This window comes from Balaenoptera acutorostrata, chromosome 10 (genome assembly GCF_949987535.1).
Source record: "Balaenoptera acutorostrata chromosome 10, mBalAcu1.1, whole genome shotgun sequence".
Lineage (NCBI taxonomy): Eukaryota > Metazoa > Chordata > Mammalia > Artiodactyla > Balaenopteridae > Balaenoptera > Balaenoptera acutorostrata.
The window spans coordinates 6,065,322-6,092,672 of NC_080073.1; the positions used below are offsets into that span (position 1 = coordinate 6,065,322).

Genomic DNA, 27,351 nt, shown 5'->3' on the forward strand with positions numbered 1-27,351 from the left:
TAAAACTGCTCAGCGCTGATGTAGTGGTACTCTCTACAAAGCAGAGCACATCCATGTCTCTCCTCGTCCACCTCGCTCTCTGCTCCCAGGCTTGTGAGTGTACTGTAAGCCTCAAGATGCAAACACTGAGCATAGCTATGTTTAACTAGTCAAGTTAGCAAATCAATTCACTTCTCTGAGCCTTGACCACCACATCCACAAAATGGGGTCAGAGCCACCTCATAAGATTGTTTTCAGCGTCAAAAGGCTAGGTACCAAAGTGCCATGAAAATGTCGGCTGATGTAATCAATGGTGGTTGCTATGCTTCTTATGGTACTTTCTGTCAGAGATCCAGGCTGCACCCTGGGTCATGGGCCATTCTGGAATGGCTTCTCTCATTCTCCTTTCCTGCACTCGGAGTCCCATCTGTGAGGCCCAGCTCAAAATCCACCTCTTGCCCAGAGCCCTCTCTCTGTATCTGATGCCCTGAAATCCTGCAGGTCTTGCTGTTCCACATGCTCAGCTCCTGTGCATGCCTAGTGCCCCGCAGTCATCCTGCACACACACCGCGGGCTACCCACTATCAGTCTCGTGAAGGCCTAGCTTGTACCTCTTTGAATCCCCACCCGACCATGAAATTGGAAAGGGGCCAATAAATATTTGTTGACCAACAGAAGCCATGATTAAATATGAACAATATTTTTAAAAATATACACCTTAGAATATTTCATATTCCCTTCCCTCCCTGCTCTCCCACAGCTAAGTGAGAAGCAAGACGGATCAAAACTAAGATTTCAGAACCAAGAATCAATTTAATTTTACAGTATCAAAACATGGAAATCCCCTAAATTCAACACATAGCAGCTGTTATGTTTGCAAGTGAGAAGGGTCAGCTGTAAAAATATAGCCCCTAGAATCATGGTCACAGGGCAGACTGCAAGAACACCTCCCCAGGACCCTCCACTGCAGACGCATCAGGAAGTCCGCGCAGGCGCGCCCTGGGCCAGCAGCTCTCTACTTCCTAATCCCCACTTTCTCTTTCACAGACTGAAAAACCCCTCCTACCCAACAAAATGCACTATCTTTTTTTTTTTTTTTTTTAATTCAAAGTCACACATAACTGCCAAGCAGAGCTTCGGAATGGGTCAAGCTGTTCAGTATTCTATTCTACTCAGAGACGACAGAATTCAGGGGGCAGAGATGGTGGTGCGGCAACAACTTGATGGTTTAGCTGGTCAATGTAATCTCATGGTTTAAATGTTTTATTTCTGTTTGGCTTTTCCAAACATCAAAAATAAGCTCCATAGTCCCATTCCTACCTCCTCAAAGCCTCAAGCACTGGAGGGTGGATTGGCTATCAGGGCTGCTTCAATCAGACCAGGATGCTCAGGTAATACCTGGAGATAACCTCACCTGGAAGAGGCCTGCCTGGGGCAGCAGGACGGCTGGGGCACCTGCCTAACAGAAGAACTGTGTCTCCTCATGTAGAGATGAGGGCGCCAAGAGAGCTTAATAGATGTGCTCAAGTTTATATACCAAGTGACTGATGCTTAATTATTCTTTAAAAACTGTTTATGTATAAAGTTACAAACTCAAGGAGAAAGCAAACAGTGGCTTAAAGGGTGCCTTTAAAATCCTGTGGACTATTGGGAAATTTTGAATATGTGCTGGATTTTGGGTGGTGTTATGGAATTATCATTCACTGTTCTGTGACGATAACAGTATTCTACTTACACAGAAGAGTGTCTGTATGACTAGCAGATTCATGATAAAAACTTAGGGGGGAGGTGTCACTGTATATGGAACTTGCTTTCAAATGGTTCAGGAAAAGAGAAATTGTGTGAATATGTATGTGGTGTGTGTGTGGAAAGAGAGCACGAGAGAGAAACTAGGTGTGGCAAGACGCTAATAGAGGAATCCAAGGGGAAGGTATTGCAGTACTCATCTTACTTTTCTTTAAACTTTTCTGTATGTTTGAGAATTTTCAAAATAAAGAGTCTTGGGAAAAAATAAAATCCTGTGGTAAAGAGGGAAGTTAAAAACATTCAGAGCCAGGTTGGGATGTGGATCTGTCGAACACGTGCTTCAACTCACAACAACAGAGCGCTCTCCCTTTCCTCTCACCCCTCCATGAGGGGCTGACATTTTGACAATCTTCTCCCAGAAAGCCCACAAGGGAGGCACTTGGCCAGTGGGCCCCTTTAGCATCCCACCCCCAACAGAGTATTTACTGGCTATCCGTGTTGCAGGAAAGGGTTAAATGAGGTGCACAGAGACTAAGGCTTTGAAAACTAAGACGCAATAAGAACATGAGAAATCACTGTTGCATCTACACCAAGTTCATTCCTACAAACAGCGAGCACACTGTCACCATGAGAACATCACCACTACCACCAGGAACTGGACAGAGAAAGGAGAGGAGGCAGAAGCCCAGAGAGCCCCAGCTATGTGCCTTGGGGCTGTGCGCTTGCTTTCTTTTCTTTTTAAAACATCGTTATGGAGAAGTAATTCACATTACCACACAATTCACCCATTAAAGTGTATAATTCATTGGTTTTAGTACATTCACAGTGTGCAACCATTATCACAACCCAAGATTAGAACACTTCATCACCTCAGAAAGAAACCCTTACCCATAAGTGGTCACTCCTCATTTTCCCCCCAAGTCCCCATGCCCACTCCTCGGCAACCACTAATCTGCTCTCTGACTCTACGGATTTTTAAATTCTGGACGTTTCATATAAATGAAATACTATAATATGTGGCCTTTTGTGACTGGCTTCCTTCACTTAGCATAATTTCAACCTTCATCCGCGTTGTAGCTGTCTTTCCTTTTTATTACCAAATAACGTTCCATTATGATTCCAAATGTAATATCCACATTATATTGATCCATTTACCAGTTGATGGGCCTGTGGGTTGTCTCCACCTTTTAGCTATTATGATAAATAATGCTGTTATAAACATTTGCATACAAGTTTCTGTGTGAACATATGTTTTCATTTCTCTTGCTTACATACCTAGAAGTGGAAGAGCACAACCATATGGTAACTCTATTTAACTTTGTGAGGAACTGCCAGACTGTTTTCCAAAGTGACTGCACCGTTTTACATTTCTACTAACAGTGAGTGAGGGTTCCAATTTCTCCACATTTTGCCAACACTTATTACTGTCATCTTTTTGATTATAGCCATCTTAGTGGGTGTGCACTGGTATCTCACAGTGGTTTTGATCTGTATTTCTCTGATGGCTAATGATGCTGAGCATCTTTTCATGGACTTACTGGACATCTGTACATCTTTGAAGAAACAGCTATTTATTTTTTTAAATAATATACATATATATATTTATTTATTTATTTTGGCTGCGTTGGGTCTTCGTTGCTGCACACGGGCTTCCTCTAGTTGCAGCGAGCAGGGGCTACTCTTCGTTGTGGTGCATGGGCTTCTCATTGCGGTGGCTTCTCTTGTTGCGGAGCAGGGGCTCTAGGCGCATACGGTTCAGTAGTTGTGGCACGTGGGCTCAAGAATTGTGGCTCATGGCTCTAGAGCACAGGCTCAGTAGTTGTGGCGCACGGGCTTAGCTGCTCCGCGGCATGTGGGATCTTCCCGGACCAGGGCTCGAACCCGTGTCCCCTGCACTGGCAGGCGGATTCTTAACCACTGCGCCACCAGGCAAGTCCCAAGAAACGGCTATTTAAATCCATTGCCCATTTTTAAATTGAGCTAGATGTCTTTATATTATTGAGTTGTAAGAGTTGCCTACATATTCTGGATACCGGTTCCTCATCAGATAAATGAATTGCAAAAAACTTTTTTCTCTAATTCTGTAGGCTGTCTTTTCACTTTCTTGATGGCATCCTTTGAAGCACAAAGTTTTAAATTTTGATGGAGCCCAATAATGTCTTTTTTGTTAGGTGCTTTCTTATTTAATGCTCACAGTAACTGTGAGGAGTAGAAATTACTGATCCCATCCTACAAATAAGGAAAATGAAGCTCACTGAAGTAAATGACCCAAGGTCTCACATAGGGCCACTGCACATGGTTCTGCCCTGCACAACCCGTAAGGGTGAACAGAGCAGTGCTGGTCATTTGTTGGAGCTGGGCTATGAACTCAGGCCTCTGACCAAGCCAGGGTTCAGGCACTCATACACTCTATGAATGTTATGGTGTAATATGGCCGATTTTTAGACAAGCTCCTCACATATTATACATTTAACATTCTAAGGATGCTGCCATTACTTAAAACTACAGGATTCTGGAGTCTGTCTTTGGAAGCTGTATGAAAAGGTAGTGAGTGGCATGTTTTATAAACATATTTAATTAAAGTGAGGGGAGACTTGAGTTTATGAAGAAGCCAAAAGTCCTCAGTACCGAAGTCTGGAGAATAAGTTATTTGGCCAGATTGCACCATTTTGGATTTATATACTGCTACACAAACCAACCAACACCAAGTATGAGAAGTGATTAAAAGGTTCAAAATACAGGTAGATCTAAGTCTCAGAAGAATGCAACCAGAACTGTTTCTAGCAATGACAGCCAGATATGAAAGATACTAGAGAATATTTGTATCATGTATAAAAAGGAATCAGTCTGATGCATTTGAAAACATTTTGATATAAAAATTGGCCATCTTTTTACTTCTTGGTCATACCAGGTATACTGAATCAAAATCACTGAATTACTAGAGCTAAAAAGGATTTCACATTTGGTTCAATCTCCTTACTTTAATTTGGTAAACTGATGCACAAAATGTTCTCATGACTCAAGTACTCGTGAGAACACTAGCAGAAGAGGGGCTAAAATGTAAGGAGGATGCAGTTCCCATGTTCTATTTCTTAATATTAGCTGTTAGAACTCAGCATTTATGGTTCTTCCCCTCTCTCTCCCACAGACCTCCAAGAGGACTGTACCATCCAAGATTCCTCTTCTAAAGGGTGGGGAACTCTGCCCGGGCTTCACTGTCCATCCTCCAACTGGATCTTTCCCTAATACCAACTTAACTAAACATCTCAAATCCATGTAGATAGCTCTGACAGCAAATAGAAGTGACTCATTTTATAAGTGAGTTCTGAAGGGATACTGCCAAGCCTTATTTCAAAAACCAGGCTCTAGTTTCCAATGTAAGAATTAAATGGCTTTCTGCCTGCTGTTTCTGCCTTTCCCCCCTCACTTAAGGAAAGAAAGCCAAAGCTGTGTCTTGAGGGATTGCTCCATAATGAAAAATCAAGGCAGGATACAGTCTCAGGATGGGCCAGTGCAGGTTGGAAGTGGGCTAGCAGAAGGCTTGGGAAAAGAGAAGTGGATTCACGAGCAGGCTAGGTCAGTCCCCAGAGTGATTTCTCTGCACTGGAAACAGGTTTAAGTGCTGACACGGGGGTTTCCCACAGCTTCTACTGGCCTCCAAAGGCATATTTGTCATCGGAGGCTCTTGATGAAGCTGTACATAAATATCTGACTGTTGTTAAATACAAAACAAAACAAAACAAAAATATTCCACGGGAACCAAATCAAAACCAGCTGTAAGGGGGAGAGGCCAAAAACTCAGTGTAAGTGCAAAAGTCCCAGCAGAAACACTTGTTAATTGTGCTATTTACTTTGCTAAATAGTAAATTGTCATGCCAATGAAGTCATATCACATGACTATAATGTTTTTCATATGACTTTCCTGCTATGAGAGAAATGGGCATTTTATTTTCTAGAATTCTGTATTCTGTAGTGGATGAGTCAAAATCTGAGTTTTAATTCAAAAATCAACCCATCGGCCCAGCCCTGTTCATTTCTAGTCTGTTTATGATTTTACATCCTATGTTATAGCTGGTGTGCTAAACTTACTTTACAAGTGATCATTCATTAATCCCCAATTCTGCAGAAAGCAAGTTCTGCTTAGCAAAAATGCAATTCTTTTGAAAGAATGCTGTAACTGTAATCCTAAAAACATAACTGTATGATACAGCATCAGTCAAGGGGAGAAAACATAGCCTAAAATTAATCTTGGAGTCATGAAACTTGCAAACTTTCAAGAATGAGAATGAAATATTTCAGGAAAGTTGGGTCATGGAATTTTGGAATTTGAGTATCTCAAGGATATACCAATATAGCTTGTTTCATTGACTCTTATAATCAGTGTTTTCTCTCTAGTTAGATGGAATTTGAAAATTATTTGGGGTTTCCCACAGCACAATGTTGAACTCACAGTTGGAACTAAATCAGTACATGTGAACTGATACTTGATGAAAAATAACCCTAAGAAGATAAGTCACAGCACATTTTATGAAAAGATGGCTAAGTCATTCACATGTTTGGTTTAGACTAAGCCTTTCTTCAACAAATTCAGCAATTTAAACAGTATTTGGTGAGCCCTTCAACAGCTTCGTGACTTGGGTATCTTGTGTTTCATCAACTTTAAGGCCACTTCCTTTGGTTCCAACTGGGATAAACAGCCATCTAGGAGCCATATGGACCTGGGGTCAATCTCCAAATATCCAAACCCATTCTCAATAAGGGTCTTGAAAGGAAAGGTCAGAACTCCATGCAAAATTCCCTACTCAGACAGCAACATTTTACGAGGGTAAAAAGCTGAGTGGGGTCTTTTAATACCTCATGGGCAGATGCACCTACAGTTTGGCAGCTAGATGGGCTACAAAGAACACGAATCTCTGTCCCATACCCTTTCCTTATGAAATGTTAGCATTACCAAAAACATTTCTGATGGGGGTATTTAAAATTTTTTAACCTACAGCTCGAGATAAAATTAATATACCACACAGAATTCTCATTTAAGTATTTTTCTTGCATCCTAGCTCTATAGCTTCTCCTCATTGCGCTAAATGAAACAGAATAATTTTATCTGCAAAATCAATCTACCGGTTCTGTTCTTTTTCTCCAAACTCTATCTCCATCCTATCTCTAATACCATCTAGTCATTTTCACTCATTTATTCCACTACCTCAAAATCATCACACCCCAAGACAAACTTACCTTTGTGAGTCTGGCACCCCCTCCACCCCACTGCCAGTCCCCACTCCGCACCTTGCTCCTCGACCCCTCCTCCAACAGAAACCAACCTGGCAATTTGTTAATCTCAACAGCACTATCATTAAACTAGTAACCTGGACTAAAATAATGGCAATCATTTTTGTATACTTGATGATGGAAGGGAGATGGGTGCAAAAAACTGGGTTGCACTGGTCAATCTCACTAAATCTGGATGATTCTGTCTTGAATATCTCTCTCAATCCATTCTCTCTGTGCCCCTTTCTATGAGAATAAAGGGATTTGTAGTCTCTAGCGGGATCACCTTTGTATTCATCCTTCATAAAGGGGATATATTTAGGGAGATAGACCACAGGTGTTAAGGGATAGGAAAAAGTTTAATAGCATCAAAACATTTTTTTTCTTTAAACTGAGAAGAATTACCTTGCTACAATATGGATGAACCTAGAAAACATCATGCTAAGTTACAGACATCAGACACAAAGGCCATGCATTGTTTGGTTTCATTTATGTGACATGTCCAGAATAGGCAAATCCATCGAGACAGAAGGGAGATGAGTGGTTAGCAGGGCTGGAAGGAGCAGGTGGGAATAAGGAGTGACAACTCAATGGGTACAGAGTTCCTTTTTGTGGGCGTGAGAATGTACTAAACTTAGGAATAACAGTAGCATAACAACTCTGTGAATGCACTAAAAACCACTGGATTGTATACTCTTAAAGGGTAAATTTCATGGTATGTGAATTATAGGTCAATAAAACTGTTACTAAAAAGTACATTATCTGATTTCAGGTAACTCCAACTAAATGCTCACAACCTGAGTAACACACTAAAGACTCCTGGCCTCTGAGTCCTTTATCCCTAGGATGCCCTGGCCCTCCTCTCCTGTCCGACTCCTTCCGTACACTTTCCCTGCCCAAATCCAACTCTTATTTTTAGAGAGCGCCTACTCATCCTTTAAAACTAAATGGAATATTTGGTCCCTGGGAAGTTTTCCTTGACATCCCTACTCCCCCAGGGAGTTAACTTCCCCACAGTAAAGTAACTTCCACTGCTCCCTCAGCACCTAATATATAAATGACTAAAACATTTCTGATGATACTAGAGTTCCCTATTTACGTCTCTGCTTCACACACTAGACTGTGAGCTCATTTCATTAACTTCTGTATTCAGTCACTAGCATAGCGCCTTGCTACCAAGTTTTCAAAAGATGTTCAGTAAAGGTTTTTTTTTTAAGCTAGTATTTGTACAAATACATATTTTGTAAACAATGTATCAAATGATACTGTCACATATCTTTTGCAATTCCAGTGTTGATGGGTGAAAACAGTTAGCCCAAGATGAGAATTAATTGGGCATTCCTGATTGCACTGCTAAAGTAAGTTGGGACCTTTCTATATGGGACGCAGACGTTTGTATTTTTATTACTGAACATCTGTAAATGCACTGGGAATCAACTATGCAAATCAAAACACTACCTTTACACAGTGTATATGTGTATATTTTTTGATATTCATATTTATTTATTTACACACACATTTTTCACAGTAAAGTAAAATAGGCAAGACAATGATTTTTGTTGCTCTGAGGTCTGCTGGTGAGAATTATCTTTTTAAAACACAGTCCTATTTAGAGCTTTTTAAGAAAAAAGAATAATCCTTTCCTAAGACAGGAGTTGCAAATTCCAATACCAATAAGGGTCATCAACTGAAGAACATCTTTTTTTTTTTTTTAACATCTTTATTGGAGTATAATTGCTTTACAACGGTGTGTTAGTTTCTGCTTTATAACAAAGTGAATCAGCTATACGTATACATATATCCCCATATCCCCTCCCTCTTGCGTCTGCCTCCCACCCTCCCTATCCCACCCCTCTAGGTGGTCGCAAAGCACAGAGCTGACCTCTCTGTGCTATGCGGCTACTTCTCACTAGCTATCTATTTTATATTTGGTAGTGTATATATGTCCATGTCACTCCTCACTTTGTCCCAGCTTACCCTTCCCCCTCCCCGTGTCCTCAAGTCCATTCTCTAGTAGGTCTGCGTCTTTACTCCTGTCCTGCCCTTAGGTTCTTCATAACCTTTTTTTTAAAATTCCTTATGTATGTGTTAGCATACAGTATTTCTTTTTCTCTTTCTGACTTACTTCACTCTGTATGACAGACTCTAGGTCCATCCACCTCACTACAAATAACTCAATTTCATTTCTTTTTATGGCTGAGTAATATTCCATTGTATATATGTACCACATCTTCTTTATCCATTCACCTGTTGATGGACACTTAGGTTGCTTCCATGTCCTGGCTATTGTAAATAGAGCTGCAGTGAACACTGAGGTACATGACTCTTTTTGAATTATGGTTTTCTCAGGGTATCTGCCCAGTAGTGGGATTGCTGGGTCGTGTGGTAGTTCTATTTTTAGTTTTTTAAGGAACCTCCATACTGTGAAGAACATCTTCTAAACAGAGCATCCTCACCTAAAGAATACCTTTGGGTAAGAAACTAACAGCAGTGTTTGTCTCCAGGAAGAGAACTGGGTGTTAAGGGACAGGTGCAGAAGGAAGGTTTCCTTTCCACACAGGATATTTTTATGCCTTTAAAACTTTGTATCAAGTGCATTATTTATCTATAAAATTTTCTTCTTGGCTCCAGCTAACATCACTATTAAGGAATGCAGGCCTGGGGTTGCCAGATCTGATTTTTCAAAGAAGCTGGAAATGGGAACATTCATATTTTTAGGTAAAACGCATAATTTTTAAATGTTGGCTTTATTCAGAATTTAACACATAGGGTAGGCCAAACAAAACACACCTGTAAGCCATATCTGGCTCATAGGCCAACCAGTTTACCATCTCTAATCTAAAATGTGATGTGTAACTTATGATTCCAAAACTATAAATGTAATTTAACAGAGGAGAACTTCAGAAAGAAAGCTAAGGCTTGCGGATGACATCACACCCCCTTCCGCTCTACCACCTAGCTGCTACTGCTCTCAAGCTTCCCCTTCTCCTTCTGGGTCTTTGAAAAGACTACAAATGTTTGACCAACCAAAACGCAAAACAAGCCAGGTTTAATGAAGGAATCTGCCCATTATCCTAGCATCTGCTCTGTTTTTAAAGAGTGAAGCGTGGGATCAATTTCAAGTTGCAATTCTTCTAGGCAGTTAAAGAGAAGTATGTGAATTATTTCTCGCTGGGTGGAAAAATTCTCCCAGCCAACTAGTCAAATGACTGCGTGGTTGAAAAGACCCGTAAGTTATTTTTCCCTTGCCATCAGCGCTGCTCAAAAGAAAAAATGGCAGCCATGATCAACATGATACTCTGAACCGTGTCTGGGAAGCCAATCACAGCTCTGAGGAAAATCTCAACGTCTCTTATTAAAGTCCTGTAGAGATGCCATTCATCTCCTGAAAATGAAGCTAAGACACCCCATGTCGGTCTAACTATTGGTCATAAGTGGAAGATTGCATCTGCTGAATGCCCAGAGGACACCAAAGCAACTCAAAGAAGAATCAGTTTCAGCTCTAAGTCTAGCACTAGAAGAGCACTCTCATGATTCTCTGGGGTGGCTGAAACGCTTACTCCGGTCTGCTGAAAGCTTCACAAGATTTCATTCTGCTACTTCTACATGGTTTTCCTATACTCAGTGCTAGTTCCACTCTTCCAAACACCAGCCTTCTCACCACCAGCTAGAGCAGTATTGGGCTTGACCATCACTCACTGACCACTGGGGCTTCCCCCAATGTTGAGCATACAAAACCTCAGGCAGAAATCAATGAACTATGTTACTCAACATCTGTTACTCAACAGAGGAACTATGTTACTCTCAACATCAGTTACTATGGGACTGATGGTAACTTTGCAAGTGTTCCATTCCGATAGGATACAGGCACTCAAGGTTTTCCTTATGCAGCTTACGGAAACGCTATGACAGGCCACATTTTTCCTAACAGCTTCTTTACCTAGGCTACTGGGTGGGGGTGGGGTGGGGTCGGGGGTGGAGGTGGGTAGGGAATGGCGGGGGGAGATGTTGGTTTAATCTCATTTAATCTCATTCATCCATTTTGAGGAACTGTCTGTTTGGCCAAGTGATCCAACGGTGCCACACATACACAGCATACCTTTTTCTAAGAACAGTGAGCATTTGGAAAAGCAAAATGATAATCTATTTTGTAATCCCAGTCTTAAAACACACACACACACACACACACACACAATGGTAGCAACCCAGGAAATTACGATTTGCAAAATATTCTAAATGACAAGCAAAACCAAACTCTCTTAGGTTGTCACTGAGGAAGCCATTTCGTGGCGAGGTTCCGTGGCCTACAAAGATGGGTTCAGTTGTGAAATCAAAGACACGGCCAGAGTCCAGTGTCTTCCCTGACTTGCATTTTGATGTATGGACATCACAGCCAACTCTCCAAGGGCCACAGGCATGCTGTTCTTCAGTAAGGACCAGAGGTGCCTGGAAATCAATAACCTGTACTTCCTTTATCAGCAATTTTGTACATCTGGAACCTATCACACAATAACCTGCACACTGCATCATCCAGCAACTGCAGAAGGTTCATTTTCTGATAACTAGCAGACTTACTTAGTGATTTTGTTCTAAGGAAAAAATTGTAATGAACTGCTTCCTTCCTTTTCCATAAATCCGATTATCAAACAGGTTTGAAACACATCAGTCTTCTGAACAAAATGCTTGTTTTAGTCTTACCTCAGCAGCCTGGGTCTCTTGATGCAGCAACGTAAGACCAGTCAAATCCTCTAAGAAGGAATGTGAAGAATTAAACACCTTCACCAGGAAATTAAATCCTTCTCGTTCATACTGATCAAGAACCTGTAAGATAATTATACATATAGATGTATTTAAGGGGGCTGTAGGCTTTAAATGCATATTAAGAGAGTTTCACTTCTAATAATCACTTGTCAAAAATGGAACTAAAGCTAGAATTAAAAATTAAATATGGGAAAAATCAACATGGTAGGCAAAAAACTGTGAGGGCTTAGGATTTATTATTTTCTCTTTCTTAGAAAGAATGAGAATATCATCTTCCAATTTAGATGATGGTATTTCTCAAACAAAGTAAGTTACATGCAAATTCACTAAAACTTCTAGAAGAGTTGAGGTTGCTGATTCTAAAGTTCACTTTTTAGGAGAAAAATAATAGTCAAGAGAAGAGCCAAGAAAAAAATTTTTTAAGGATAAAGGGAAAGCGGGGGGGACAAAAGGGTGGAAAATGTGGCCTACCAGCTAGTCAAATGCATTTAAAAATTTTTTTTAAATGTAAAAATGAATTTCACCAGGCATATCACAATAGAAGTTGCACAAATAGTCAATAAACATATGAAAAGTTGCTCAACATTACAAGTTATCAGGGAAATGACAACGAAAACCACAATGAACTACTACTTCATACCTACCAGAATGGCTAAAATGAAAAAGACAAAAAATACCAAGTACTGGCAAAGATGTGGAACAACCAGTATTCTCATGGGAAGGCAAAATGAGATAACTGCTTTAGAGGTTTAACATGTATATGCCCTGTGATCATGAAATTCTACTCCTAGATATATACATCCAACAAAAAATATATACATATGTGCATCAGAAGATCTGAACAAAAGTATCCATAGCAGCACTATTCATGATAGCCTCAAACTAGGAACTACTCAAGTGTCCATCAACAGTAGAATGAATTAACAAACTGTGGTTTATCCATGCAATGGAATAACATACAGAAATAAAAACACAGACAACTACATGCAACAATATACATAATTCTCACAAACATAATGTTAAAAAATAGAAGGGAGAAGCAGTATGTGCTACAGGATTACAATTACATAAAGTTTTTTCAAAAAAATGAATCTGTGGTGTAAAAGTCAGGAGAGTGGTTATCCATTGAAGGACTGTAATTGGAATGGTGCACAGGAGAGGTCCTGAGATGTTGGTAATATTTGTTCCTTTATCTGGGTTCTGGTTACAAAGGTATACTTTGTGAAAAACTATCAAGCATGTTTTCATATACATGTTGTCCTTCAACAAAAAGATCAAAAGATAGGAGACCACTAGTCTTCTGAAAACAATGTAAGAACATATGACTACTTAAAAGCAAACCACAAAAAAAAAATGACTACCACGTTTAGAAATTCAACTATCATAAGAACTGTGAACTGCAGAAAGCAAACACTGAACCATAATGCCTTGGAAATTCTCTCAAAACTCAGAATAAATAAAGAGATGAAAGTTTCAAAAAGATAGCAGACATTGAAGATAAATCTAAGAAATCAACACATGAACAGAAAGGTTGGAGAAGCAATAACACACGATATAGAAAAAAGAATTAGAAAATTTTTTTCTCCATTCAGAAATGAACACGTATAAGCCCTTCAATCCAGCAATTCCACTTCAAAGATTTTCAAAGACTTTTTGTTGTTGTTGAGGGTTGGGGAACTGTGATTCCCTTTTTTTCAATATTCTTCAATATTCAATTATCTTTTAGTTTACATAGTGAACATTTTAAAGAAAACCTGATGATGAGAATGTTGACTCTTAAGCAGCATGCCCACACCATTCCTGCTTTTACCCTGCTTGCATGGGCACAAAGACTGATGTGTAAGGACACTCACTGCAACACCGTTTGCAGCAACAAAAGATTAAGAATAACTACCCTTTTAAAGGGGACTGATTAACTAAATTGTGGTATATTTACAATCAAGGACATAATCAGGATCCATTAAAAGAATGAGGCAGTTCTATTTTTAGGTTTTTAAGGAGCCTCCATACTGTTCTCCATAGTGGTTGTATCAATTTACATTCCCACCAACAGCGTAGGAGGGTTCCCTTTTCTCCACACCCTCTCCAGCATTTACTGTTTCTAGATTTTTTGATGGTGGCCATTCTGACCGGTGTGAGGTGATACCTCATTGTAGTGCTAACACATATATATGGAATCTAAAAAAGAAAAAAAAAAATGGTACTGATGAACCTAGTGGCAGGGCAGGAATAAAGACGCAGACGTAGAGAATGGACTTGAGGACACGGGGTGGGGGGGCAGGAAGCTGGGGCGAAGTGACAGCAGCATCAACATATATACACTACCGAATGTAAAATAGTTAGCTAGCGGGAAGCAGCAGCAGAGCACAGGCAGATCAGCAAGGTGCTTTGTGACCACAGGGTGGGAGGGAGACGCAAGAGGGAGGAGATATGGGGATATATGTATGCATATGGCTGATTCACCTTCTGTACAACAGAAACTAACACAGTATTGTGAAGTAATTATACTCCAATAAAGATTAAAAAAAAAAAAAGAATGAGGTATTTCTATAGTACTAACATAAACTGATTTCCAAGACAGAGATATATTAAAGAGCAATGTCCAGACCATGTGTCTAGTATTAATATTTTTAAAATAAAGGTGGAGGAGGAGAGAGGAAGAAAGAGCGATGCACATACGCATAGGCTTGTTTTTGCATATATCATCTCTGGAAGAATACACACACACACACACACACACACACACACACACACACACTCACACCCCTGACATCAAGTAGTTGCCTCTGTACATTCTTCTACACTACTTGAATTTTTAAAACCATGTGCACATATTACTTAGTCAAATAATATTAAAATCTCAATTTAATTTTTATTTTTTTCTTCAGTGCTGGAGAAAGTTCTCAGAAGAAGAGGAAGAAGAACTCTAAAGCCCTAATGAAGAAGTTGGAGCTAGAAGCGAGGGGTGGCTCTGCCCCGGACACAGAAATGTGTAGGTAGGGACCAGCAAAGCAGTTGAAGTGTTAAGTTAGGAGAGTAGGGAACTGGGGGCCGAGGAACTCTAGGGTCTGAACAGCAGGCAGCAAGGTCATCTGCTGCCAGAAAAGGGGATGGAGTGGGACATGGAGCTTGAGGGGGGTGATGACAGTCTGGGGCAGCTGGGTGGGGAATGTGAGAAGGGCAGCTGATCAGCAGCGCATGAAGAGCGCTAAACAATCTAAAGCCCCTGCTCAGGACAGAAAATATAAGTTTGGGGAGAAAGGTAGTTAAGGACCGATCTAATAAGCTTGAGGACTGGCCAGAAAGGGTCAAAGAATTTGAGGGGCTAGTGAGTAGCGATGAAGGGACCTCAGGCTCGTGAGGAAAGACCTGCAGGCTGGAGGGACAGAGACGGAACCGTGGAGAGCTGGAGGAGCAGGGGATGACTGTTACGCCCCAAGGCATTAACGAAGTACAGTCTTTGGCTGATTAGCCACAGTAAATTAATTTGACAATCCAATGCCTGGATAAAAAGGCACTTAATAATTGAATTCCTCAGTAATTATGGGAGTCCTTACAAACCAGAATGTTATCTCAGGAAAAATGTGCATAGAAAGTAAGTGATCTTTTTTGAAATGCTAAATGCTGTGTGTTTAGTGAACTTACTTTTTTTTTTTAAGAGGCATGATATTAATAGTGCTGTTTTTATTTTTTATTTTTTTAATTTATTTTTTAATTGACATATAGTTCATTTACGATGTGTTACTTTCAGGTATTCAGCAAAGTGATTCAGATATATATATATATATATTCTTTTTTAGATTCTTTCCCCATACAGGTTATTACAGAATATTGAGTATCATCATTCCCTGTGCTATAGAGTTGGTCCTTGTTGGTTATCTATTTTATATATAGTAGTATGTATATGTTGATGTCAAACTCCTAATTTATCCCTCCTCTCTTTTCCCCCTTGGTAACTATATGTTAGTTTTCTCTGCCTGTGGGTCTATTTCCATTTTGTAAGTAAGTTCATTTGTATTTTTTTTTAGACCCCACATAAGTGATATCATATGGTATTTGTCTTTCTCTTTCTGTCTTAATTCATTTAGTATGATAATCCTAGGTCAATCCAGTGATCACTTATTCCTGAGTGAACTACTAAACTAATTAAACAGCTACTTTGTGCTAGGTTTCCAGTAAGGTTAAAAAAAGAAGACGATGTGGGAGTGAAAAACGGGCAAAAACTTTGAAAAAAACTTTGGAGTAACTCCAGAGATGGCACTTTGTCAGAACTTATTCTCTGAGATTTCAAGCCTACGTTTCCACAGCTAATTCTGTAGAGCTACAAACCTGGACAGTGAAAAAACTAACAGCAAGGGCAGAATGAGTGAAGGCCTCCCCCATAATCAGGATGTACAGCAAGTTTAAGGCTGAAACATTATTAATAGCTCTGGCTTGAAAAATATGTGGAAAAACTTAATCCCCTAGGGGCATATTTAATCATGCAAGAGTTTTCCAGTATTCCCTTTATGTGCAGGGAAGTTAATCTGTGTTACAAGTATAAGCAGCTTATAAAACGTAGGAGTTTTTTTTCCTCTACAAACATCTCAACCTTCTTAAAGGGGAAAAATGTGTTTTAAATTATCAAAAAAAAAAAGATACTATCACAATGAATTTGAGCACTGCAACAACCTGTCATAAAACATATAACACCTCTTAAGTAAATTATATAATATGTGGTCTTGTACACATTACATTTTGGAAGGTTGTAAGTATTCTAAAGGTACTTTGCTAAGTAGAGAAATAATAATGACTCTTTCAGTATAAAGATACAGATCCTTTCCTAATGGACACAATTTTCCTTACTTAACTATTCTGTAAGGCTAGGTTCTTTATTCATGATGTACATGAGCACATATCCCTGGACAAAGACGGTAGAATCTCTTCTTAAAACATGATTTTAGGAATATCACTTCTCTTGCTGAGACTCTTCGGTGGCTACTAGATCAAAACTATACTCTCCAGCTAGGCATTTAAGTCCCTCCAGAATCCTCCAATTGTTGGACGGCTCTCTGTAGAATGCCTTTCATAGAGTCTAAGATCTCCTGACTACACCATGCAGTGACTTTCAGTTCATGAGAAGCAGAATGGATTCACAGTTTGCAACTCTTGTCTGTTATTCTTAAACAAGGACACGAGGAACTGTGTGCCCTACCTAAAAAAAAAAGCTAATATATTTTCAAAAGGGGATGGGAACACGCAGTGTCTGCAAAACTCTTATTTAAAGTCTTTGTTGTTTAGAAATTGTACTTATTTGCTCTTGATGATTTAAAAATATACATGGGTCATGATTTCTAAAAAAAACTTAGGAAAAGCTTGCCCAATATCCCAGATAGGGTAATAAAAGAGTATCGCTAGAAGCCACCAGGACCCTTAGTTCCCATCCTATGAGAACCCATGAAAGAAGAGTCAAAACACTCCCTTCTGAGGGACAGTCACCCAGTCGTCTGCAGAGACTTTACTTCAAGTTGAGGGCAAAACTCTGTTTTCCAGTCCTTTTGCTGAGGGAGCCATGCCAGGGTAGAGAAGCCCCCACGTTGGATAATGAGCTGGAAGCACTGCTAGTAACACCAGGAAGCCCCTTGATCAGTTTCTGTCTCTTGGTGCCCTGGGATTTCTCTCATCATCATAAAAAAGAATCAAAGAAGAGGAAAAAAGCCCTGATTTCAGCAGCCCTTACAACACGACTGTTCCACCTTCACTACTCCCAGCTCCTCCCTGGGACCATCACCTTGGAAAAGCTTCAGCTCCCTTCTCATTACCTCTTGCTGCTGGCCTACCTAGAACGATCTCTTGTCTTTCCTATCAAATGAGGTCTTGCACTTCAAAGTTCAGCTCAACTATCAACTGCAAGAAGTCTTCCTTGATTAATTCCACTCCCGATGATCTTTTTTCCCTTTTGTATTCTCTGACCCCACTCTCCATGGCACGCTGAGTTGCCAAAGGGATTGAAAGAAATACTCTGCCTCACTGTCCCTGGTAATCAGCAGTTGATGGCATTTTCAAATATCAACCAGATGTTCAGTAACTTTGTTCCTATTTCTATATACGTCAGTGATATAAAGCAGATAATGGATGAGAAAACGGCTTCATATGGAAACATGTAGCTATCATCCTAACTAAACCAGCTGCTATTAACTTACTCTATTTAGACACAGGTAGGATTTATAAGGTCAAACTTTAAAAAAGGAGGGCAGCTCTGAGTTCAAGACATTTAATAGCAGGGGCAATACAGGGGTGAAGTGGGAGGTACAAAGTACTGGGTGTAAGACAGGTTATAAGGATGTATTGTACAACACGGGGAATATAGCCAATATTTTGCAATAACTGTAAATGGAGTGTAACCTTTAAGAATTGTATAAAAATTTTTAAAAAGTGAGTCTGAAAAGACATAAATGAGATTTTTAAGGTTAATTAGTTCTTCTTTCCTATAAATTGATCTAATTTCATAATATAAATAAAAATAAAAGCAAAGTTAAAGAAACATATAATAGCGCGTCAAAAAGTATAGCATTAATCAGGATAATTATTGGCATGTCAAAAATATAAAACAGATAAGTCTCTTGTCCTTTCCCTAAAGTCACTGTATAGCGTACATTTTTCTTAGGCATCCAAATGTAAAATGGGCACAATGGTAATTTAAAGGATACAGGAGATTTTAAATCAAAACACTAAATAGCTTTCAAATTGAGATAATTGACAATGGTATGAACGTTCCAACACTTTAGTATTTTAACTAAACTTCTTATGGTGCAACATACAACTGTACTAAAAAAAGCCAAATAATATTACATCTTGGTACCTTCACGTACCAAAATCACAAATTCACTGAGGTCAACTGAGTAGAAGGAAAGAAACTGAAAACTGGGAGTCAAAATGCAATGGGCAGTAATTTGGCAACACTAGGCAAAACACTTCATTTTTCTGAGTCTGCTCATTTCTATAATGGGGATCCAACTCCATGCCTATCTCCCCACTTAGATTAAAAAAAAGATTATGACTTCAATCACTGACAAAGAATGGTTTACAAAGAGCAACAGAAATGCTATTCATTTATTACCATTTTTTGCATTTATTACTCAGAATACAATTATTATCACTAAATAGGGCTTGACAAGTACAGAAAAGATGACACATATTGACGTCAGTGAAAATAGTGGAGTAAGGACCTCTGAAAATGCTCTCTTCCATAAAAGAAAAGAGAACACTAACAAAATCTGAGGAGTAATTAAGAAAAGCAGCTGATTCACAGTAAAAACAATAAGGTTTGTGGTATTTTAACTTGCCCCATTTCCATCCCTTTTCCCCTTCTAGCTTGACTGTAGCCTTGAAAACCAACACACTACCACAGTGAAAACCAGCCTGGCAGCCACTGGAGGAGGCAATTTGGAGTTCCAAAGGAGCTCTGACCCCACATTCGGAAAACTGTCACCTGTTTGGAAGGAAGACCCTACTTGCTTGTTGTCTTTATTCGACCAAACTCAGAACTCACCCTGTGTGAAAGCCTTTTTCCTGGGACCAGTTGTTGAAAAGTATCAGGAGCAACTGTTTAACACTGTGATCTCCTGAGATGGTAAATAACAGTTGAAGCAACAATAAGCTGACTAAAAAGCTTAAAAGGAAAATCTGGGGGAATTCCATAATCTTAGGAATCTAGAAGACTATGCACAGGCACAGAGCTAGGAGCATGCTCAAAGTCATGCACATGCTCAAGAAAGATCTGAGAAGGCCTTCAGCTCTCACCTCCAGCTGATTGTGAGGATGTGTGCAAGTAGGACATGAAGGGTAAGGCAGAGTTCTTAACTGCCCATCTGAGCACAGAAGGCATGCCCCAATATGCACACAGAGCCCCCCAGCAAACACTGGGGGACTTACTGGTTCTAGGCATTTAAGAAAATCTCTATCCAATCATTAGATGACCACTAAGCTAACTGAGCAGAAACTTGATGGCCACACAGGACAAAGAATACAAACTTAATGAAATTAGTTTAGAGAAGTCACTAAATCAAAATCAACAGGAGCAGCAAGGAATGACAGTAAACCACAGAGAAGGGGGAGAATCTGATTCCCAGAATTGTGGCATTGTATTATTGAAAATGTCCAGTTCCCAACAAAAAATTACAAAGAAACAAGAAAGTATGTCCCTCACAAAACAAAAACAAAATCAGTCTATAAAAACTGTCCCCGAGGAACCTACTAGACAAAGACTTTAAAACAGTTATTTTAAGTATGTTCAAAGAACTAAAAAAACCATGTACAAGTAACTAAAAGAAAGTATGAGAAAATACCTCACTAAAATACAGAATACCAATAGAGAAATTATAAAAAAGAACCCAAGAGACATTCTGGAGTTAAAAAGTACAACTGAAAAATTCATGAGAGACACTCAACAGTAGATTTGGGCAAGTTGAAGAAAGAATCACTGAACATGAAGATAGGTCAATTGAGACTATCCAGTCTGAGAACAAAAAGAAAAAAGAATGAAGAAAAATGAATACAGCCTCAAATATCCATCAAGCATACCAACATATGCATAATGTGAGTTTCAGAAGACAGGAGAGACAGAAAAGGGCAGAAAGAATACTTGAGGAAATAATGGGAGAAAACGTCCCAAATTTGATGAAAAACATTAATCTATACATCCAAGAATCTCAACTCCAAGTAGAATAAACTCAACGAGATCCACACCTACATACCGCATAACCAAACTGTAAAAAGACAAAGGGAGACTCTTGTAACCACAAGAATGAGCCTATCATGTAAAAGGAATCATTAACAGCCAATTTCTCATCAGAAACCACAGGGGTCAAAGTGCTTAAATCTTTTTAAATACTCAAAGTGCTGAAAGAAAAAGAAACTCTCAACCAAGGATTCCATGTCCAGCAAAACTAACATTCAAAAATGAAGGAGAAATTAACACATTCCAAGATAAACAGAAAACAAAGAATTCATCACTAGCAAACCTGCCCTGTCAGAAACACTAAAGGGAGTCCTTCAGGCTGAAATGAAAGGATACTAGACAGTAACTCAAATCCACATTTAGAAAAGAACACAGGTAAAGGTAACTGTATAGATAAATATAAAAGACTCAATATATTTCTGTTGTAATTTTTTTCTCCTATGTGATTTAAAATACAAATGCATAAAGCAATAATTATAAATCTGTATTGTCATATAATGTATAAAGATGTAATTTGGAAGGAAATTACACAAAGGAAGGAAAGAGAAACAGATGTATACAGCAGCAAAGTTTTTGTATACTAATGAAATTAAGTTGATGTTAAACCAAATTACACTGTTATAAATTAAGATGTTAACTGTGATTCCCAGGGCAGCCACTGAGAAATTAACTAAAAAAATAAAAGAAAATACAAGGGAATTAAAATGGTATATTAGAAAATATCTATTTAACACAAAAGAAGGTGGTAATTGAGAAATACAGAAAGAAAAAAGACATGAGACACATAGAAAACAAATAGCAACATAGCAAATGTAAATTGTATCAGTAATTACATTAAATGTAAATGAATTAGACTCCAACTAAAAGGCAGACACAGCAAAATGCATTAAAAAAGCGTGATCCAACTGTATGCTGTCTACTTGAGATTCATTTTGGATTCAAAGACACAAATAAGTTGAAAGTAAAAGAAGAGAAAAAGATATTCCATGCACTTTCAATTATGCAAGATGAGTAAGCTCTAGAGATCTAATGTATGGCACGGTGATGACAGTTAACAATACTATATTGTATACTTGAGATGTGCTAATAGGATAGATCTTAAATTAAACTTCTCAACACACACACACACATAATGGTAACTACTGGTGCTGGAGGTGATGGATATGTTGATTAGTTTGACTGTGGTGATTATTTCACTATATATATACATATATATATCAAAACATTAATTTGTATACCTTAAATATATATAATTTTTATATATCAATGATATCTCAATGAAGTCTTTTTTTCTTTTTTTGGCCGAGCAGCACGGCTTCCAGGATTGTAGTTCCCCAGCCAGGGATGGAACCCAGCCCCAGCAGTGAAAGCACCAAGTCCTAACTACTGGACCGCCAGGGAATTCCCTAAAGTTGCTTTTTAAAAAAAGATATTCTATGCAAATAGGAGCCAAAAGAGAGCTGGAGAGACTATACTAATATCAGACAAAATAGACTTCAACATTGTTAAGAGACAAAGAAGAACATTATCTAATGATAAAAGGGTCTATCAAAAATGTATAATTATAATCATACATGTACCTATCAAACAGCCTCAAAACACATGAAGCAAAAACTGACAGAACTGAAGGGAAAAATATAAGTAAACAATAATAGTTGGAGACGTCAATACTGCATGTTCAATAATGGATATAACAACAAGACAAAAGATCAGCAAGGAAATAGAAGACTTGAACAAAACTATATATGAACTAGATCTAACAGAAATCTATAGAACACTATATCCAGTGATAGTAGAACACATATTCTCCTCAAATGCACATGAAGCATTCTTCAGGATACACCATGTGTTAGACCATAAAAAAATGAAGTCATACATTATATGTTCTCTAACTACAATGGAATGAAAGTAGATATCAATAACAGAAAGAAATCTGGGAAACTCACAAATACGTGGATATTAAAAAACACACTCCTGGGCTTCCCTGGTGGCGCAGTGGTTCAGAGTCTGCCTGCTAATGCAGAGGACACGGGTTTGAGCCCTGGTCTGGGAAGATCCCACATGCCACGGAGCAACTGAGCCCATGAGCCACAACTACTGAGCCTGTGCGTCTGGAGCCTGTGCTCTGCAACAAGAGAGGTCGCGATGGTGAGAGGCCCACGCACCGCGATGAAGAGTGGCCCCCGCTTGCCGCAACTGGAGAAAGCCCTCGCACAGAAACGAAGACCCAACACAGCCAAAAATAAATAAATAAATAAGTAAATAAATAAATTAATTAATTAAAGTAAAAAACACACTCCTAAAAGCAGTGAATCAAAGAAAAAATCAAGGGAAATTAGAAAACACTTTGAGATGAAAAAAATAAACAGAACATACCAAAATGTATGAGATGCAATGAACACACTGCTTAGAGAGCAATTTATAACTATAAATGTCTATAATAAAGAACAATTTTAGGTACTTCCCTGATGGCACAGTGGTTAAGAATCCACCTGCAAATGCAGGGGACACAGGTTTGAGCTCCGGTCCAGGAAGGTCCCACATGCCGCGGAGCAACTAAGCCCACGCGCCACGACTACTGACCCTGCACCCTAGACCCTGTGAGACACAACTACTGAGCCCGTGCACTAGAGCCCGTGAGCCACAACTACTGAAGCCTGCATGGCTAGAGCCCATACTCCACAACAAGAAAAGCCACAGCAATGAGAAGCCCGCACACCACAACAAAGAGTAGCCCCTGCTCGCCACAGCTAGAGAAAGCCCGCGCGCATCAACAAAGACCCAAAGCAGCCAAAAATAAATTTAAAACATTTTTTTAAAAATTTTAAAAAAAGGAAAGAAATAGAAAATCTGAATAGACTTATGAAAAGTAAAAAGAGCGAATGAGCAATCATAAAACTTCCCACAAAAAAAAAAACCAACTAGGATCAAGTGGCTTTGTTGAATTCTACTAGACATTTAAAGAAGAATTAACCAAACTATCACAAACTCCCAAAAAACAAAAAAGGAGGAAACATGTCTTAACTCACTCTCTGAGGCCAGTAGTATCCTGATACTAGAACCAGAAAAGACATCACAAAGAAATGTCCCTTATGAATATAAATGCAAAAATCTTCAGTACAGTACTAGCAAATTGAATCCAGCAACATATAAAAAGAATTATACACCATGAGAAAGCGGGATTTATCCCTGGAAAGCAAGGTTAGTTCAATATACGAAAATAAATCAATGTAATGCACCATATTAGTAGAATAAAGAGGGCTTCCCTGGTGGCGCAGTGGTTGAGAATCTGCCTGCCAATGCAGGGGACACGGGTTCAAGCCCTGGTCTGGGAAGATCCCACATGCCGCGGAGCAACTAGGCCCGTGAGCCACAACTACTGAGCCTGCGCGTCTGGAGCTTGTGCTCTGCAACAAGAGATGCCGCAACAGTGAGAGGCCCGTGCACCATGATGAAGAGTGGCCCCCGCTCGCCGCAACTAGAGAAAGCCCTCACACAGAAATGAAGACCCAGCACAGCCAAAAATAAATAAATAAATTAATTAATTTTAAAAAATAAAGAATAAAGAACAAAAACCACATGATCGGGCTTCCCTGGTGGTGCAGTGGTTGAGAATCTGCCTGCCAATGCAGGGGACACGGGTTCGAGCCCCGGTCTGGGAAGATCCCACATGCCACGGACCAACTAGGGCCGTGAGCCACAACTACTGAGCCTGCACGTCTGGAGCCTGTGCTCTGCAACAAGAGAGGCCGCGATAATGAGAGGCCCGCGCACTGCGATGAAGAGTGGCCCCCACTTGCCGCAACTAGAGAAAGCCCTCGCACAGAAACGAAGACCCAACACAGCCATAAATAAATAAATAAATAAACCCAAAAAGTTAAAAAAAAAAAATTAAAAAAAAAAACCACATGATCGTCTCAACAGAGACAGAAAAAGCATTCAACAAATTCCAACACCCTTTCATGACAATAAACACTCAAAAAGCTAGAAACAGAAGAGAATTTCCTCAACCTGTTGAAGAGCATCAATAATCATCAACATTATACTTAATGGTGAAAGACCCAAAGTTTTCCTACTAGTATCAGGAACAAGACAAGGATGTCTAATTTCACCACTGCTATTCAACGTTGTATTGGAGGTTTGACTCTGGGTACCAGGCAAGAAAAAGAAATAAAAGGCATCTACCTAGATTGAACCTGGGGAATTCCCTGGCGGTCCAGTGGTTACGACTCAACACTTTCACTGCCATGACCCATGTTCAATCCCTGGTTGGGCAACTAAGATCTCACAAGCCACACACAGCACAGCCAAAAAAAAAAAAAAAAAAAAAAAAAAAAAAAAAAAAAATCTGGATTCGAAAGGGAGAAGTAAAACTATCTCTATTTGCAGATGACATGATCTTGTATATAGAAAAGCCAAAGGAAACCACACACACAAAGCCCCTTAGAACAAAATAAGTACAGCTGGGCTGCAGGATACTAGAGCCATATACAAAAATCAATTGTATTTCTACACACTAGCAATGAACAATTCAAAGAAGAAATTAAGGGCTTCCCTGGTGGCGCAGTTGTTGAGAATCTGCCTGCCAATGCAGGGGACACAGGTTCGAGCCCTGGTCTGGGAAGATCCCACATGCTGCAGAGCAACTAGGCCCGTGAGCCACAACTACTGAGCCTGCGCGTCTGGAGCCTGTGCTCCGCAACAAGAGAGGCCGTGATAGTGAGAGGCCTGCACACCGTGATGAAGAGTGGCCCCCGCTTGCCGCAACTAGAGAAAGCCCTCGCACAGAAACGAAGACCCAACACAGCCAAAAAATAATTAATTAATTAATTTTTTAAAAAAACTTAAAAAAAAAAAAGAAATTAAAAAAACAACTCCACTTTCAATAGCCTCAAAAAACAATAAAGTATCTAAGAATAACTTTAACAAAATAATTGTAATACATGTACACTTAAAACTACAAAACTCCACTGAAAAAAATTAAAGAACAAAATAAATACAAAGACATCCGAAGTTCCATGGATTGCAAAACTTAATACTAGTAAAATGGTAACACTGCCCAAACTGGTCTACTATTCAATGCAATCCCAGCTGGCTTTTAGTAGGGATGGTGGATATTGACAAACTGATCCTCAAATTCATATGGAAATGTAAGGGACCTAGAATAGCCAAAATAATCTTGAAAAAGAACAAAGTTGGAGATCTCACACTTCATGATTTCAAAACCTACTAGAAAGATACAATAATCAGTACTACGTGGCATTAGCATAAGGACAGACATACAGATCAATGGAATAGAACTGAGAGTCCAAAAGTAAACCCTTACTTTTTTTTTTTTTTTAACAAGAGTGACAAGATAATTTAATGGAGGAAAGAATAGTCTCTTTAACAAATAGTGCTGAAACAACTGAATATCTACATGCAGAAGAATGAGGTTGGACCCATACCATAGACCGTTATACAAAAATTAACTGAAAATGGATTATAGATCTAAACATAAGAGCTAAAACAATTACACTCTTAGAAGAAATCATAGTAAATCTTTATGACCTTGGGTGGGACAAAGTTTCTTAGCTATGACAACAAAACCATAGACAACCAAAGGAAACAAAAATTAAGACTTCATCAGAATTAAAAACTATTGTGCCACAAAGGATACGTTAACAAAGTGAAAAGACAAGCTACCTGAGAAAATATTTATAAATTATGTACCTGACAAGAGTTCAGAATCCAGAATAGATCAAAACCCCTTACAACTTATCAATAAAAAGACAAACAACTCAATTTAAAAATAGGCAAAGGAATTTAATAGACACTTCGCAAAAAAAAAAACCAAAACTATACAAATAGCCAACAAGCACATGAAAAGATGCTCAACATCATTTGTCTTTAGGGAAATGCAAATCAAAACCACTATGAGATACCACTTCATACTCAGTAGGATAGTTATAATAAAAAGGAGACAATAACAAGTGTCGATGAGGAAGAGGAGTATCGAAACCCTCCTACACTGCTGATGGGAATTTAAAATGGTACAGGTTGTGGAAAACAGTTTTGGCAGTTTCACAAAATGTTAAGCATAGAGTTACCATGTGACCCAATAATTATACTCCTAGGTACATAGCCAGAACAATTGAGAACATTTGTTCACACAAAAACTTGTACACAAATGTTTATAGCAGCATTATCCATAGTAGCCAAAAAATTCATAATAGTCAAATATCCATCAATTGTTGAATGGATAAACATATGGTATATCTGTACAATGGAGTATTATTCACCCATGAAAAGGAATGAAGTGCTGACACATGCTACAACATAAACAAACCTTGAAAGCATTACGCTAAGTGAAAGAAGCCATTCACAAAAGACCATGTTATAATTTCCTTTATACGAAATGTCCAGAATAGGAAAATCCATAGAGATAGAATGTCCTTGCCAGGGTCTAGGGGAAGGTTGTGAATGGGGATACAGTTTTGTTTTGGGGGTGAAATTATTCTGGAATTAGATAGCATCATGGCTGCACAAACTCATGAATATACTAAAAAACCAATGAATTTTACACTTTAAAATGGTGAATTTTATGGTATATGAATTTTACCTTAATTTAAAAAAAGAAAGACATACAATCAGCTGTTAGTATGAGGATTCAACGTAGGGTGTCTATAAAGCAGCCTGAGTAATTAAAAACACTATTTGGATGGCTGCAGGGACGGAGGGTCAGAGAGATGAACTTAACCCTGCCCCCATCAATCTGTGGACTGCTAGGGAATGCTTACTCAACAATGTCATTTCCAATGAGAGTTTTTTGGAGCTAAATAAGCACCAAGTCTAGTTTATCATTTTAAAAGAGTAACAATACTTCTGAAGATTCTTGG

The 27,351-nt window shown here is 39.0% G+C and overlaps 1 protein-coding gene across 5 annotated transcripts in view; it reads right to left on the bottom strand.

Moving 5' to 3' along the window:
• The window catches only part of ATG7 (autophagy related 7), a 268,513-nt gene that overhangs the window by 112,338 nt on the left and 128,824 nt on the right, over nt 1–27,351 (bottom strand). For all 5 annotated transcript variants that reach the window (XM_057554298.1, XM_057554300.1, XM_057554299.1 and 2 more), the window contains one exon: nt 11,692–11,814. In XM_057554298.1, the coding sequence (XP_057410281.1) occupies nt 11,692–11,814 (123 nt within the window). The remainder of the gene's footprint in view (nt 1–11,691; nt 11,815–27,351) is intronic.